Raw genomic sequence first — 18,005 nt, 5'->3', positions numbered from 1 at the left:
TAATATTTTAAAATTTTAAACAGTTTTTGGAAAAATATTTAATGTCTCTCAGTTTCCAGACACTTTTAGAACTACATATAAGTAAAATATATATAAAAAAAATGTGAAATAATAAAGTCATCAAACTATTTAAACGAAACTTTCCTCACTTATTAAAACAATGTGTGTCAAGGTCCACTCGAGATGAAGATTTGTTTAATAACATAATGATAATAATGGAATGACATCATCGGTATTTTGGTGGGGATAAATAAATTGATAAATAATTGACAAATTGATACATAGAATAATTGTCTTCATAGAACCAAAATAACGAAGAATCATTTTATTGAAACTCTAGTAAAACAACAAATTTGGCGTGTAGGTACAGTTCCATTAACGAATATTACTATCAACGTATATCTACTTATAGTAATAAAACCGTTATTTTTCCGTTTTTCTCTTTATTATTAAATTTCCTGCTTGCATTCCGGAAAGTCCCGGTACCCATTCCACCCCGCCCCAGTTCCCGTCCTCCTCCAGCCGGCCCATCCCCGGCATCTCCGTCTCCGGAGCCCGCTCCCGCATTTTTCCCAGGCGCAATGGCGGTGAGCGCGTCTCCGGGGCCGTCCTCGGGCGTGTCGGCGCCGTCCCATTGGCCCTGGCCGCCAAAGCGGGCGGGGCCGGCGGCCACGTGTCCAGGACCACACGTGCAGGTGGCCGCAAGCTCAGTGCCACAAAGGACTCTGCTGTGGGTGGTCGGGACACAGGTTGGCTCCTCCTGCGCGACCCGTCGTACTCGCTCGGTCATGTTCGAGCTGGAACCACCCCTACTCTACCCCCGAGCTGAGTAAATAGTGAGGTCCAGGTGATATTGTTTATTTTTTGCGTTTGTGGTTGTGTGCGCGGGTGGACGCGATGAAGGTGACAGTGATTTTCGTGATGAACCTCTTTGTGCTCACCGCCCTGGGGGAGGTCGCCGCCAGGAACAAGAACAGGGGCAAGGGATCGATGTGGTGGTAGGTAGCGGAGGGTGGCGGTCGCGAGGAGCGCGGTGGATGGGTTGATGGACATGGTTTATGTGCACGGAGAGTGGGTTGCGTAAATCTTGGATGGCAGGAGATGGGATGTGAGCTGGGTTTTAATGAGGCTTGAGAGATTTGGCTGGGGTTTGAGACGACTTGGAGGAAAAAAGTCCGGGTTTTAGATTAGGTAGAGGGTCAAGAACAAGAACAGGATTGTCAAAATTTTCGATTTATTGTTGTTTTGAAGTCGCAAAAATTAATTCGTTAATGACTTGTTGAAATTGAGATTAATTAATTAATATTCACATGACAGAATTGACGTGTCAGGAGGGTAATTAATTATTTTTAATTAATAGTGAGATTTTCATAACAATAAGAATAAATTGTTCACATGTACCTATCTAAAGTAAATTAGAAAATAAAGTGTTAATTAAGTAACTTAAAACATTTAAATAATTTTATTAGCTTAATTAATAACGTTAATTAATTGTCGTATTTAGAAAAAAAAGTGTCAAAGTTCCTTAAGGAAAAGTTACAACGAACGAGAAGAATTTGTCTTAAAGTTTTATTTTTAAATTTTAAATCAAAATCGATGCTTTACTGTTCCAAAATAAAGTTGTTTTTGTGCTATACAGGGTGGTGTTTGTTGGTGATTTTTATATATCTACTTAGTTACTGAGGAACTTTCAACTTTGTTTCTATAATTTAATGGAAATTTTATTTTTCGTTGTATACCTATACTTACATACCATTTGTAGTATCCTTTTTTTTTTCAAAATTTTTGGTACAAATTTATATGTATCTTCCTTTCATTCATCTTTTTTTTCCTATTTTTTAAGTTTAAGTTTAATATGGATTTTAGTATAAAATGTGAACACGTTTATTTATTGATCGCGTTAATTTAAATTTAATTTGAATTAGTCTTTATTGAAAAAATGCCCTGACAGTCTGTATTATTTGGGTTCCAATTAAATTATTTTTCTTTTTGTTTTGGATTTATGTGAAATTTGTCTTAAAATGGTTCTATGAACAGAATTATTCTATCTGTCAATTTATCAATTAATTTATCCCCGATGATCTTATTCCATTATTATATTATGTCATTAGAGAAATCTTCATCTCGAGTAGACCTTGATACCCATTGTTATTATAAGTGAGGAAAGTTTCGTTTATATATTATTTCAAAGGCATCTATATGTTTTTAATGCATCTCAAATTGATACATAAATTATTTATATAACATTTTTTCCTTATTTTTGACTATTTACTTGTAACTATTTGTATTACCTGTTTCTGGACTAAATTTATTATTATTATTGTTACTATCATAAATCTGAAAATTAATTCACAAATTTTACTAGGAATAGCAAAAGTAGAAGAACTAACAACTTTAGAAATGCTGAAAAAATAAACACATTGTCAAAAACAAACAAATTTTCTTTTTATTTTCTTCGTTCTTTTTTCTAGAAACAGTTTCCAGAACCATACATAAATTAATAAAAAAGCAGTGAAAATATACTTTCATTTTTAAATTCAATTCATACAAAAATTTGTTTTCAAATCTTCATCAATTTAAGAAGAATATATAGTTATAAAAAATTTGTAAACTGTATTACAATAAAGCGACTTTTTGTTGATTTCTAAATTAACACCGTTTTTCACAACCGAAATTCCCTGCTAACGAAAAATAAAATTTATCACCCTGTATAAGTACGATTTCTTGGGTTCCTTTTTTTCGCTGACGTTTGTTAAACATTGTAAAATTTTTTCCAATTTTTTACCATTCTTAACATCATTTTATTGTTATTTAAGCAATTTTTAATGTTTCTACATATTAAAAAAGTTCTTAGAAAATAGCCAAGAAAATATGGGAAAAATTATTTTGAGCCCTTGTTATATTTTTTAGTGATTTTTCTTGTGAAAATGTTTGTTTTTGATGTAAAAAAGCGCAACTTTTGGTTGCAGATTTTGTTAATTTTTTCAACTTTTACCACTTATGTTTCTATTTTACTTATAATAGGTATAATTATTTCTACTAAAGAATTATTTGAATCCCGGAGGTACATTTATTAAAAGCAGGGTCATTGCTAAACACAGAAGTAAAAATAATTTTGCGAGTTCTTGGTCAGCAAATCCGCAATCTAGGAAATTTTATTATTGAGAAGAAAATTGGTGAAGTAATAAGTAATTGTGGTATCTAGGAAGAAATCGATAATTTGTTTTAATTACCTGCTAATTACATTGCGGTTTCTAAATAAATATTATTGACTAAATTTCCAAAATTTTTGTCAGCAAATTTTTTTAATTTTTTTCGTAACCTTCTATTGATTTATAATTTTAAATAAATAATGTAATTCTCTGGAAATTTTATTAAAACATCGTTGCTTTCAAAGTTTTATTCAAAAAATACTCTGTGCCATATTTTAGATAAAATACTCAGGAAATTAATTCGAGAAAAAATACCTTTTTGGCGCTAACAACTGACCGTTTCAAAGTTATGACGTCATCAATTTTTTTTTAATAGCAATCCTAATATTTATATTTTGAGATACAATAAGAAAACCACTAAATATCGTGTACAACATTCAGTATTACCAGCGAAACCAAGAATCCAAAGCAGAAAAACGCTAAAATAATAAATATTTCGAGAAGTTTCGCTCTGCATCTTCAGACTTTTTCAACTTTTTTTTTAATGGAACGAAAGCCAAAATATTTTTTCAGGGACAACGTGACATGATTTTTGGTAGTATGTATTATTTTAAAATAATAATTAAAAAAATGTCACGTAATCCTCTGAAAATTTTATCAAAACACGACATTTTTTTGCAAAACAAAACATCTCTGTCTTCAAAGTTTTGTTTCAAAAATATTGCGTGCTTTTTGCTGTTTTGGATGAAATACTCAGGAATTTAATTCGAGAAAAAAGAAGTTTTTTGGGGCTAATAAGCAGTGATATCGAAGTTATGACGTCATCGATATTTTTTTTAATAGCAATCCTAATATTTATATTTTGATATAGAATAAGAAAACCACGAAATATCGTGTGCAACATTCAGTATTGCCAGCGAAACCAAGAATCCAAAGCAGAAAAACGCTAAAGTAATAAATATTTCGAGAAGTTTCGCTCTGCATCTTCAGACTTTTTCAACTTTTTTTTTAATGGAACGAAAGCCAAAATATTTTTTCAGGTACAACTTTTTGCTGATTTGGATGAATTTAATTCTAGAGAAAGAAGTTTTTTGGGGGCCAATAACCAGCCATCTCAAAGTTATGACGTCAACGATTTTTTTTAATAGCAACCCCAATATTTATATTTTGAGACAGAACAAAAAAACTACCAAATTTCGTGTAGAATTTTCAGTAATAAAACCAAGAAATCCAAAATAAGAAAACAACTAAATTAATAATTATTTAAAAAAAAATTGTTCTGCATCTTTCCAAAGAGATATTTGTAACATTTTTTTTAATGAAAAAAAAAACATATTTTCAATTACAAGGTGTCATTATTTTCAGTTGTATTTTGTATTATGACAAAATAATAATAAGAAAAACATTTTTCGCAATTTTAGGGTGCCTATTTTCAAAAGATATTTCCTATGTAAAACTGTCAAAGCTTTTTTTTGTAAAATTTAATGCTTAAAAGTTCATCAGATTTAAAAAATGTAGCAATTTTTGTTTTAAAATCAGTAGCATAATAAACGTTCCCCGAAATCTAACATTTTGCAAGTTCCATTGATAACATTATTTACAGGGTGATTAAAAAATGACGCACCAACTCTGTGCCACATTATTAAGGACTGTTTATTGTGCAAAGAAAAAATAATTTTAAAAATCCTTGGACCCAAATATAAAAGACATATAGGCCTTCAAAGTTTAATTTTTCTGTTGAATATTTGACTTTCATTATTCAAAGTAATTTTCTTCGTTTGATAATAATTATAAAACTTAAAAATTGTTCTGAATGAATCTCACAACATTGGCTTATTTTTCACCTTTTTTAATCCATCGATCTAAATCGATATTTTATTTTTGCAAGCAATTTTTTAATGATTTTTCTTGAACTTGTATTTGTGAAGTTAACAATGTTTCGTTGAATTAGAGCACCATTGTAATCACCCTGTATATTGTAAATAAAATTAATCCAACATCCATCATTAGATCAAAATGGTTTAAATAATTTACGTTACAAGGGATGTTTCAATATTTTTTTACAATTTCATATACAGGATTTTTATAAATGATGCTAACATCCATTTTTTTAATTTTAACGTCGTTCATGACTAAATAAAAATGTGAGGGTCCAATCTTTGATCCTTGAAGCCCAATCAAAGCTCTTATTAGCGTTTCACGACAAAATGTGCTCGTTTATTGCGACATGGGAGTGATTTATCAGAAATAATTCTAGCTTAGACAGTAATGAGTCAGTAAGAACGATTGATGGAAATTTACAAACTAGTTTGTCGATGCAGCGCTGCGAAACGAACAAATTCTATAAGGAATTGAATATAAGAAGAATTTTTATAATTATTAATAGTGAATACCTAATACGAAAGCGATATTAGTATGTAACATTTTGTTTGGCCCGTGATAACTCCGAATCTATGCAACCAGTAAATCAGATTTGATAAGATTTAACCGACCCCACGTCCCACTTATCGTGAAAAATCTCCCCGGTTTCAGCATCGTTTACCTTCCGCAAGAATTTCAGCAACTTGTTAAACCTCCGCGTCGTCCCTCATCCTTCACGCTAAAATATTCCCCGCGATTTCCAGATCTTGTTACTCTTATTGGACGAATTGTCGAGACGCCGTCCGAAGCTAACATTTAAATTCCCCCAGTAATACGCATAATTAATCACACAAATGCGTTTCTCGGGAATCTATTAATTTCTCCGAGGCAGCGTGCAAGTGGTGAGGAGCTCTCTGTTGTGGCCGAGTCCTTACAAAGCCAGAGGTATTTACCAAGCCATTTACAACTGCTTTGCATATAGTTACAATGTAGATATACGCACAACTGTCTCCTCGCTAAAACACGTCCATTCGAACACATACATAAATTATGGATAATTATTCACGCTTAACGCAACGCTAGATCGCCAGATTGTATCTAGCGCGATTTATACACAATAAACGCTGTCCGTGGTTCTAGAACTTGTACCCAGCGGTTTATTAAAAAATCCGTCGCGAGCGACGGTTGCGTGCTTGCGCTCGCGTCGAAGTCTCCGGCGCGGCGCGGATCAGTGTTTGAATTGCTGACATTTTAACCATAGTGCTGTTGTTTATATTCGAATCAACAGCATTGTGATGGAAATGTCGTCATTTCGAGCAAACTAGCAACAAGGAGAAATTAGCCGCGCTATCGGAACACGCCGGATAAATGCGTTTCCAGTCACATCATTTGTCTAAAGGGGAGCTGTAATTTTTCAGCTGTCGGTGCAGTCGATACAGCACGGAAAAGGGTTGATCGAGATTCGGGAATGACAGGAACATTAGTTTTGGCCGGGGAATGATTTATGGAGCGGAGAGGACGGTTTGATTGGCGTTTTGAGAAATGTTAGGACGGGGTTTATGGAGTGTGAATTCGGATGGCGGAATTGGTGGCGATCTGCGGTTTGATAAAGTCGGGTGAGATTGCGGTTTGATTAGTGAGGTTTGGTTGACTGATGGGTTTTGATTCGTTTAAAAACTGAGTTAGAGGACAATTTATGCTTTAGCACCTCGTGAAAATAGTAATCCTCAAAAAAATTTAATATTTTACGGCTTCCTCGGGTTATAGAAGTCAGCTGTTGACTGGCGCCATATTAAAATTGATAAAATTGTTGCACCCATAACCTAATCCATACAATTTTATTTTTCATGAATTTGTCCGTTGCTTGAATCTGGGCCCAAAACTTTTAATTCGTCGTGACATTTGATCAGGGCTTCCTTCGTTTTTTCAAATATATCAATTTTTTAAAAATATCTGAGAAATTATTTTTATTCTTATCTTGGTAGGTTCCCGCAATTAAAAAAAAATATCGATGGTCAAAATACATTTATAGGACATCATTTAGCTTTTTTTGCTTTTTCAAACAAACGGGATTTGTTGAACTGTAGATACTTAAAGGGCGAGGGAAGTCCCGTGGAAATAACCTTTTTCTTATTTTTATAAAAATATAAAGTTGACTGATTCATTATTATTATTTTTTTATGTTGTAAAAAAATTCTATGTATAAGACAATTAAAAAGCAGATAAACGTTCTTATGAGACCGTGCTACTGTGAAAAACAAGTATTACAATGCGAGCGCAGCGAGCACGTTTAGGTGCTATTAAAAATTACTCTTCTGTGTCCTAGGAAGGTAAATTATGAAATAAGAGAATTTTTTATTGTCTAAAAAGTGAATCCTAAAAATGTTTGTGATGATCTGCCAAAGTTGCGGAGAATCTAATAATCAAAACGTGCTCGCTGCGCTCGTATTTTAAGGCTGGCGTCTGGTTCGGTTTAGCCCTATACTAAATACATTGAAAACATCGTCGCGGTTTCCGGAGTTGCATTTTAAAAATATGAGATATATCGCTTTAAAAAAATTATATTTCGAATTAACAAACTTCAGTACAGGGGACCTCCATATTTATATTCATATCTAGTATGCAGTTTTTACAAAAAAAAATTATAAATTTGAACAACTTTTACATCACATTTTAACCGGCACATTGATGCATTTTTTGACGAAGTGCTGAAGTTTTTTGCATTCTGAGATAGGAGGTCCCCTGGGGAAAAGTGTCAGCTTTCTTTTGATACCATTTATAATATTAAAAAATCCACGACTGAGGTAAATAACTCGCGAAAATCAAAATCTATTGAAACGAGAAATCGGCATTAAACGAGCTGTGATGCGGTAGCAGAATGCAGGTTTACTTAGATTCTGACTTGGTTGGAGATTTCAGTATTTTAAAAATGCAATTCCGGAAACTACGACGATGTTTTCAATGTATTTAGTATTGGGCGAAACCGAACCAGACGCCACCCTTAAGGGCGTTTTTTTAAGTCGAACCAAAGCAAGTTTGCTATAACTCTTTTCTGCATATTTCTCTGCGAATAAAATCGAAAAAAAAATGTTTAAAATGCGAGCGCAGCGAGCACGTTCAGGTGTAATTTAAAAAAATATTCCCTGGTATACCTGAGAAGCTAAATTATCAAGTAAAAAGTGAGTTTAAAGAGTCTCGGGGACCTTTTTTGTGTTGTTTTTGTGAGAAGCTAAAAAAATCTTCGTAGCCATTTCTGTGTTGTTTTTGCGAGAAATTAAAAGAATCTCGGGGGCCCTTTCTGTGTTGTTTTCACGAGAAGCTAAAATAATCTCGGGGGCCGTTTCTGTGTTGTTTTTGTGAAAAGCTAAAAAATTCTCGGGGACTCTTTTTGTGTTGTTTTTGCGAGAAGCTAAAATACCCTCGGGGGTCCTTTTTGTGTTGTTTTTGGAAGAAGTTAAAAGGATCTCGGAGGCCCTTCATGTGTTGTTTTTGCAAGAACCTAAAACAATCTTGGCGACCCTTTTAATGTTTTAGTTTCGTAAGATGTTAAAAGAACTTCAGGAGCCCTTTCTGTGTTGTTTTTGTGAGAAGCTAAAAGAATATCCTGGGATCTTTCTGTGTTGTTTTTGTGAGAAGCTAAAAAATCTTCGTAGCCATTTCTGTGTTGTTTTTGCTAGACGCTAAAATAATCTCGGAGGCCCTTCATGTGTTGTTTTTCCAAGAAGCTAAAACAATTTCGGCGACCCTTTCAATGTTTTATTTTTGCAAGATGTTAAAAGAACTTCAGGAGCCCTTTCTGTGTTGTTTTTGTGAGAAGCTAAAAGAATCTCGGAGGCCCTTCATGTGTTGTTTTCGCAAGAAGCTAAAAGAATCTCGAGGGATCTTTCTGTGTTCTTATGGCGAGACGCTAAAAGTATCTCGGAGGCCCTTTCTGTGTTGTTTTTGTGAGAAGCTAAAAAATCTTGGTAGCCATTTCTGTGTTGTTTTTGCTAGACGCTAAAACAATCTCGGAGGCCCTTCATGTGTTGTTTTTGCAAGAAGCTAAAACAATCTCGGCGACCCTTTCAATGTTTTATTTTTGCAAGATGTTAAAAGAACTTTAGGAGCCCTTTCTGTGTTGTTTTTGTGAGAAGCTAAAACAACCTCGGGGGCCCTTTCTGTGTTGTTTTCGCAAGAAGCTAAAAGAATCTCAAGGGCCCTTTCTGTGTTGTTTTTGCAAGAAGCTAAAATAACCTCGGGAGTCTTTTTTGTGTTGTTCTTGCAAGAAGTTAAAAGAACCTCAGGAACCCTTTTTGCGTTGTTTCTGCGAGAAGCTAAAACAATCTCGGGGGCCCTTTGGTTGTTGTTTTTGTGAGAAGCTAAAAGTATCTGGGGGCCCTTCATGTGTTGTTTTTGTGAGAAGCTAAAAGAATCTCGGGGGATCTTTCTGTGTTGTTGTGGTGAGACGCTAAAAGAATCTCGGGGGCCTTTCTGTGTTGTTTTTGTGAGAAGCTAAAAAATCTTAGTGGCCATTTCTGTGTTGTTTTTGCCAGACCCTAAAACAATCTCGGGGGCCCTTCATGTGTTGTTTTTGCAAGAAGTTAAAACAATCTCGGCGACCCTTTCAATGTTTTATTTTTGCAAGATGTTAAAAGCACTTCAGGAGCCCTTTCTGTGTTGTTTCTGCGACAAGCTAAAAGAATCTCGGGGGCCCTTTCGTTGTTGGTTTTGTGAGAAGCTAAAAGTATCTGGGGGCCCTTCCTGTGTTGTTTTTGTGAGAAGCTAAAATATCTCGGCGCTGTTTCTGTGTTGTTTTCGTGAGAAGCTAAAAAAATCTTGGTAGCCATTTCTGTGTTGTTTTTGCGAGAAGCTAAAAGAATCTCGGAGGCCCTTCATGTGTTGTTTTTGCAAGAAGCTAAAAGAATCTGGGGGATCCTGTCAATGTTTTTTTTTGCAAAATGTTAAAAGAACCTCAGGGGCCCTTTCTGTGTTGTTTCTGCGAGAAGCTAAAAGAATCTCGGGGGCCCTTTCGTGGTTGTTTTTGTGAGAAGGTTAAACATCTCGGGGGCTCTTTCTGTGTTGTTTTCGTGAGAAGCTAAAAAAATCTTGGTAGCCATTTCTGTGTGGTATTTGCGAGAAGCTAAAAGAATCTCGGGGGCCCTTCCTGTGTTGTTTTTGTGAGAAGGTAAAAACATCTCGGGGACTGTTTCTATGTTGTTTTTGTGAGAAGCTAAAAAATCTTGGTAGCCATTTCTGTGTTATTTTTGTGAGAAGCTAAAAGAATCTCGGAGGCCCTTCATGTGTTGTTTTTGCAAGAAGCTAAAAGAACCTTTGGGACCCTTTCAATGTTTTTTTTGCAAAATGTTAAAAGAACCTCAGGGGCCCTTTCTGTGTTGTTTCTGCGAGAAGCTAAAAAAATCATGTGTAGCCATTTCTGTGTTGATTTTTGCAAGAAGCTAAAGGATTCTCGGGGGCTGTTTCTATGTTATTTTCGTGAGAAGCTAAAAATATCTTGAAAGCCCTTTCTGTGTTGTTTAAGTGACAAGCTAAAAGAATCTCGCGGCTCTGTTGTTTCCGTGAGAAGCTAAACAAATTTTGGTATCCATTTCTGTGTTGTTTTTGTGAGAAGCTAAAAGAATCTCTGCAACCTTTCTATATCGTTTTCGTAAGAAGAGAAAAGAATCTCGGGGGCTCTTTCTGTGTTGTTTTCGTGAGAAGCTAAAAAGATTATTTCTGTGTTATTTTTGCAAGAAGCTAAAAGAATCTCGGGGGCTTTTCTATGTTATTTTCGTGAGAAGCTAAAAGTACTTATCTCGGGAGCTTTTTCTGTGTTGTTTAAGTGACAAGCTAAAAGAATCTCGGGGGCTCTTTCTGTGTTGTTTTCGTGAGAAGTTAAAAGTACTTATCTCGGGAGCCTTTTCTGTGTTGTTTTAGTGACAAGCTAAAAGAATCTCGGGGACTCTGTTGTTTTCGTCAGAAGCTAAAAAATTCTTGGTACCCATTTCTGTGTTGTTTTTGTGAGGATTTAAAAGAATCTCGGGGGCTCTTTCTGTGTTGTTTTCGTGAGAAGCTAAAAAATCTTGGTCTCCATTTCTGTGTTGTTTTACGAGAAGCTAAAAGTATCTCTGGAGTCCTTTCTGTGTTGTTTTTTACAAGAAGCTAAAAGAATCTCAGGGGCATTTTTTGTGTTGTTTTTGCGAGAAACCAAAATTATTATTGTTTTTGTGAGAAAGTAAAAGCATCTCGGGGGCTGTTTCTGTGTTGTTTTTGTGAGAAGCTAAAAAATCTTGGTAGCCATTTCTGTGTTGTTTTTGTGAGAAGCTAAAAGAATTTCTGCGACATTTTCTATGTTATTTTTTCAATAAGCTAAAAGAATTTCGGGGGCTATTTCTGTATTGTTTTGGTGAGAAGCTAAAAAAATCGTGTGTAGCCATTTCTGTGTTGTTTTTTGCAAGAAGCTAAAAGAATCTCGGGAGCTGTTTCTATGTTATTTTCGTGAGAAGCTAAAAGTATCTTGAGAGCCCTTTCTGTGTTGTTTAAGTGACAAGCTAAAAGAATTTTGCGCGCTCTGTTGTTTTCGTGAGAAGCTAAAAAAATCATGTGTACCCATTTCTGTGTTGTGTTTGTGAGAAGCTAAAAGAATCTCGGGGGCTCTTTCTGTGTTGTTTTCGTGAGAAGCTAAAAATCTTGGTAGCCATTTCTATGTTGTTTTTACGAGAAGCTAGAAAAATCTCGGGAGTCATTTCTGTGTTGTTTTTTGCAAGAAGCTAAAAGAATTTCGGGGGCCATTTTTGAGTTGTTTTTTGCAAAAAGCCAAAAGAATCTCGGGGACCCTTTCTGTGTTATTTTTGCGAGAAGCTAAAAGAATCTCAGGGTCCCCTCTGTGACACTAAATTAATTAAGCAAATAACATTCAGAATGCGAGTGCAGCGAGCACAGTTAGGTGTTGTTCAAAATTATTCGTCGGTGTCCCTGGAAAGCTTAATTAGAAATAATAGATAATATTCAGAGAATTGTTTGATGTGTAAAAAAGTGAATATTGAAAATCTTTGTGAATATTAAAATTCGGTAATGTTAATTGTGTAATATTATGAACGGAGGTCATCAAATTGTTGCTGGAGATGATTATCCAAATTTTGGTTAACGTTTCACCATCTACATGATTCTCCTAATACACATATAAAATTTGACAACAATCGGTTCAGCAGTTTCGGAGGTTATTATCTGTCTAATAAAAATTCGGACAGACGGCAGACAGACAGACAGAAACAGGAGACCTATTTCTTCAAACCCTAGGGGTCATGAAAGGTAGAAAAAACGTAAAAGTGGTGCGTCGGCCGACGAATTAAGTTTAGCTTTTTTCTAGTTTTTGAGCAAGCAGTTAAACCGCCCACCCACCCCTTCTTCCTTCCAGTGACTACTCTTACGCCCGCATTGGGAAGGTTTTTTTTAAGTAATAAATCTACAGAATACGAAAATGGCGATGTACGGTGTCCGTATGTCTGTCTTCTACCCGTCTGTCCGTTAGCGATTTCCGTCTGTTTGTCTGTTAGCGATTGTATTAGACTAATAATTTCAGGTATACTTAAAAAAGATCGTGTGGGTGGTAAAATAATATAAAAATTTGTCTGCCTGTCCACTAGAAGATTTTGATGACATCATTTCAAAATTTTGCTGAGTTAGTCTTAATGTACAATGACTTTTTTTTTATTTTACACTTTTCTAATTAATTAATTTTTCCTGAAATTTTTGAAAACGAACATTGTGATAGAAAAATTACTAAATAGATCATATTACCTAATTACTTAATGTCAGGTTTCAGTAAATTTAGAAAATTTTTAAAATTCCGTCACAAATTTCTAAATATAGGAACTTTTAAGTCATCGCAGCTCATTGTTTTTTGTTCTTTAGAAACTACTTCTTTTTACAAGTTCTATAAACTTCATTACTTTGAAATTGATTTTAATTATTGTGTTTATAATATATTCGAAAAATTTCTATCGAAACTATTTTTTTAACGTCAAATTTGTAGTGGTCCGTAAAGAAATTCCATGTTACAGGATCCTCATAACTCTCGGCTAATTTGAAACAAATAAAGCCATTGTACAGAATAAGAAAATATCAATGTCCTGTGTCCGTATATCTGTCCGCCTTCTATCAGCCTGTCCTTTGGCGATTTCCGTTTGTTTGTCCCTTAGCGATTTTATTAGACTGATAATTTCAAGTATACCTAATTAAAGATTATCATGTAGATGGTAACATACTAATAAAATTTGTCTGCCTGTCCACTACAACAAATTGATGACTTCAATTTTGGGAAAATTTTAGAATAAATAGGTCCACATTGTTGCAGAAAATTTTGTAAATAAGTATTTGTTCAAAAATAGGCGACATTGGTTCTACTTCAAGAGCTAAATAAATTCAGAACATTCCTTAAGACTTCTTTATATTCTGTTTGACTTTTTCTGCTAGAAAATGTGAGTGGTTTGTCCAGTGCACCGAACGGTATGGTGCATTGTCCATTACCACCACACATTTTCGTTGCAAGTTGGGCAAAACAGGAATAAGCTGATTAACAACCTACTTTTGAAAAAGTGTCTCTTTCATCGTTTGATTTTTTAATTTCACAGATCGAAGTAGCCGTTTGTCAAACGTGGCCGTATTCAACAATTTAAAAGCGCCTGAAATATCGAGTTGGAGCGACAGCAATAAAAGACTTTGTTTCAAAGATCCACAATCAGCGTATGCTCCCCGGACTTTGTGCGCCTCCTGAAAAAAGCTTAATTGCCTCTTCCCGCTTTTATGCGCTTGTAAATTTCTTCACCGCGATATGAACTTTTATGGTTCGGAATGTGAAGATTTAACACTATCTGAATCTTAATTGCAAAACGCACAATTCTAAAAATGACGAACCAGGAGGAATAAGAGCGGAGCGTGAGAACGGCGATCATCCACTGTTATCTAGAGCTGCTGTCTCGGCCATACGTTAACCCCTTATCTCCAGATTCCTCCGCCAAAGGTATGTCACCAAGACCGACAAAAAACACGCCACTGGACTAATATAAAGATTCCTCTGGTTATGTCGAGGCTGCCGTGGAACCGTGCGAGGAATCGGAATCGGCCACGAATATTTCTCAAATTCCTAATGAAGAGGCATCGCTTTTACATTAGGACGAGCACGGGCAGATTTATTGGGACATTCCACGGTTTTATGTCCGACCAGCTCGGAAACGTAACGTCCGTGTGGACAAATATTTGGGCAAATGGGCGAGAATTGTCGGTAAATAGCGGGAGTGGCGGACACAGGAAAAAAATCCAATTATTATTATTATCATCATCAGCCAAAAATTAATAATAAAACAGTTGAAAATATTCAAGATATATTTTTTAAATAACTAGTATACCTACTAGATGAAATATGTCAACATCGTCAAAAACTTCATTGTACAAAGATGACATCAGGTATCACCTGTTTCAGGAGATTTATTAAGTATATTAATAGGAATGGCTTAGCAATTTTTCACTTATGATGACTGATTTTCTCAAATGACCTACTCTCTAAGAAAATGAAGGGTAGAGGGTATATCTTTGGGGAAAATCAGTCTTATCTTGACAAGTATTGGCCCCCGCCCACCCACCCTTTATTTCCTTCGAAGATATGCCATTTGGCAATTACAGTTTTACCTTAGTATTAGCCCCGCCCACCCGCCTTTCATTTTCTTAGAAAGTAGGCCATTTGCCAAAATCAGTTTTATTTTGGGAAGTACTAGCCCGCCCTTTATTTTCCTAGAAGGCTAGTACTTGTCAAAATAAGAGTGATTTTAGCAAATGACCTAGTTATAAGAAAATAAAGGGTGGGTGGGCGGGCTAGTACTTGTCAAAATAAGATTGATTTTAGCAAATGACCTACTCTCAAAGAAAAGAAGGGTGGGTGGGCGGGATCAATAGTCGTCAGAATAAGGCCGATATTACCAAATAACATACCTTCTCAGAAAACAAAGAGTAGAGGGTATATCATTTAGCAAAATTAGTCTTATCTTGACAGGTATTGGCCCCACCCACCCCCCCGTTATTTTATTCGAAGATATGGCATTGGCAATACCAGTTTTATCTTAGTAAGAACTAGCCCCGCCCACCCGCCCATTAGTTTGTTAGAGAATAGACCATTTGCCAAAATCAGTCTAGGGTACGTCAAATGGCATACCCTCTAAGAAAATAAAGGGCGGGTGGGCCGAATTAGTACTTGCCAAGACTTGATAAGACTGATTTTAGCAGATGACCTACTCTTTAAAAAAATAAAGGGCGGGTGGGCGGGGCTAGTACTTGCCAAAATAAGACTGATTTTGGCAGATGACTTAGTCACTAGGAAAATAAAGGGCGGGTGGGCGGGGCTAGTATTTGACAAGATAAGACTGATTTTGGCAGATGACCTACTCTTTGAAAAAATAAAGGGCGGGTGGGCGGGGCTAGGTACTTGCCAAAATAAGACTGATTTTGGCAGATGACTTACTCCCTAGGAAAATAAAGGGCGGGTGGGCGTGGCCAATAGTTGTCAAGATAAGGCCAAATAACATACCTTCTCAGAAAATAAAGAGTAGAGGGTATATCATTTGGCAAAATTAGTCTTATCTTAACAGGTATTGGCCCCGCCCACCCACCCGTTATATTCTTCGAAGATATGCCATTTGGCTATATCAGTTTTATCTTAGTAAGAACTAGCCCCGCCCACCCGCCCGTTATTTTGTTGGAGAGTAGGTCATTTGCCAAAATCAGTGTAGGGTACCCGGTAAGAAAATAAAGGGCGGGTGGGCCGGGCTACCGCTTGCCAAAATAAGACTGATTTTGGCAGATGACCTACTCTTTAAAAAAATAAAGGGCGGGTGGGCGGGGCTAGTACTTGCCAAAATAAGACTGATTTTGGTAGATGACTTACTCTCTAAGAAAATAAAGGGCGGATGGGTGGGGCTAGTATTTGTTAAGATAGGACTGATTTTGCCAAATGACACACCTTCTAAAAAAATATAGGGCGGATGGGGGGGGGGCTAGTACTTGCCAAAATAAGACTGACTTTGGCAGATGACTTACTCACTAGAAAAATAAAGGGAGGGTGGGCGGAGATAGTTCTTGTAAAGAAATGAAAAATAAAAATTAAGAAATTGAAAAATTGAGGAAACGAAAAATTGAAAAATTAAAAATTGAGCAACTGAAAAATCGAAAAATGGAAACATTGAAAAATAGAAAAATCAATCAGAAAGTCGAAGGAATCGTAAAATCGAAACGTCGAAGTGGAAAAATCAGTGGGAAAGTCGAAAAATCGTAGATTTAGTTTAATCAAAAAGTCGAAAGATCGAGAAATCAAAAAGCCGAGAAAACGGAAAGTCGAAAAAAATCGTAAAAGTCGAAAATTTCATTTGGTCCAAGTCGAAAAATCAAGAAATCAAAAGAAAAATCCAAGAAATCAAAAAATCGACAAACCGAACCATAGAAAAGTCAAAAAATCAGTGGGAAATTCGAAAAATTGAAAATTTAATTTGTTATAATTCATAGATTTTGCGATTTTTCATTTCGGAATTTATTTTTTTTATTTTTTCAACTTTTCGGTTTGTCAATGTTGTGATTTTATATTTTTTTTTTAACATGAAATTTTAAGTACATATTTAATTTTTCAATTTTAGATTTTTCGAGTTTTCGATCAAATACATTTCTTTACTTTCCGACGTTTCGATTTTAGGACTTCTTCAATTTTTTCTCCTTTCCGACATTTTCATTTCCTGATTTTCCGACTTTTTGGTCCAACCAAGTTTCCGATTTTTTGACTTTCTGATCGAGATTTCTACTTCGATTTTCGGCTTTTCGACTTTCCGTTTGATTTTTTGACTGTGCGATGTTTCAGTTTTTAGATTCTGCAAATTTTTGTTTCGGGCATTCGTTTTTTTTTCGAGGTTCCAATTTTATATATTTTTTTTTATTCAATGTGAAATTTTGCAGTTTTTCAATTTACAACTTTTCGGTTTTCAATTTTCCGATTTATCAACTTTGGATTTTCTAATTTTTGTTTTTTTTTTAGTTTAGGTTTTTCTACTTTTTATTTTAAATATATAAAAACCATAATTTGTTAAAAAAATTTAAAAATTGGAGAACTGAAAAATAGAAAAATAGAAGGATTGAAAATTTTAAAAACTGAGTAAATAAAAAATTATTAAATACAAAAATACATTTAAAAAATAAAGGATATGAAAAACAAAAAACTCTTAAAGTCGAGAAAATGAAAATTACAAGATCGAGAAAATGAAAAAAAAAAAATTCAGAACTTGAAAAATTGAGGAAACGAAAAATTGAAAAATCAATCGGAAAGTCGAAGAAATCGTCAAATCGAAACGTCGAAGTGGAAAAATCAGTGGGAAAGTCGAAAAATCGTAAATTTAGTTCAATGAAAAAGTCGAAAGATCGAGAAATAAAAAGCCGAGAAATCGGAAAGTTGAAACAATCGTAAAATCGAAATATTGCAAAGTCGAAAAATCAAACGGAAAGGTGAAAAATCGCAGCCAAAAAGTCGAAAATTCCATTTGGACCAAGTCGAAAAGTCAAGAAATCAAAAGAAAAATCCAAGAAATCAAAAAATCGACAAATCGAAAAGTCGAAAAATCAGTGGGAAACTCTGAAAATTGAAAATTTTATTTGTTTTAGTTTGTAGATTTTGCGATGTTTCATTTCGGAATTTAATTTTTTTATTTTTTCAATTTTTTGGTTTGTCAATGTTGTGATTTTATATATTTTTTTTAACATAAAATTTTTTAATTACATATTGAATTTTTCAATTTTACTTTCCGACGTTTCGATTTTACTACTTTCTCAATTTTGCGCTTTTCGATTTTTCGTCTTTTCGACTTTTTCATTTCCTGATTTTCGGACTTCTCGATTCAACCAAGTTTCCGATTTTTTGACTTTCTGATCGAGATTTCGATTCTTCGATTTTGCGACTTTTCAATTTTTCAATTTTTCGGCTTTCCGACT

General features: G+C 34.9%; 1 protein-coding gene across 1 annotated transcript in view; it reads left to right on the top strand.

Annotated features, from left to right (window-relative positions):
• Positions 1-726: 726 nt before the first annotated feature.
• The window catches only part of Wg (wingless), a 63,534-nt gene continuing 46,255 nt past the window's right edge, over positions 727-18,005 (top strand). Inside the window, exon 1 of the mRNA XM_064062285.1 lies at positions 727-998. Within this exon, the coding sequence (XP_063918355.1) occupies positions 898-998 (101 nt within the window). The 5' untranslated portion in view covers positions 727-897. The remainder of the gene's footprint in view (positions 999-18,005) is intronic.

The sequence above is a fragment of the Zophobas morio genome, unplaced genomic scaffold, assembly GCF_036711695.1.
Source record: "Zophobas morio isolate AGI-343-1 ecotype UQ-CSIRO unplaced genomic scaffold, CSIRO_AGI_Zmor_V1 ptg000022l, whole genome shotgun sequence".
In the NCBI taxonomy this organism is placed as follows: Eukaryota; Metazoa; Arthropoda; class Insecta; order Coleoptera; family Tenebrionidae; genus Zophobas; species Zophobas morio.
Note: the sequence above shows the minus strand (reverse complement) of the source record. Positions and strands in the feature narration are given on the sequence as shown.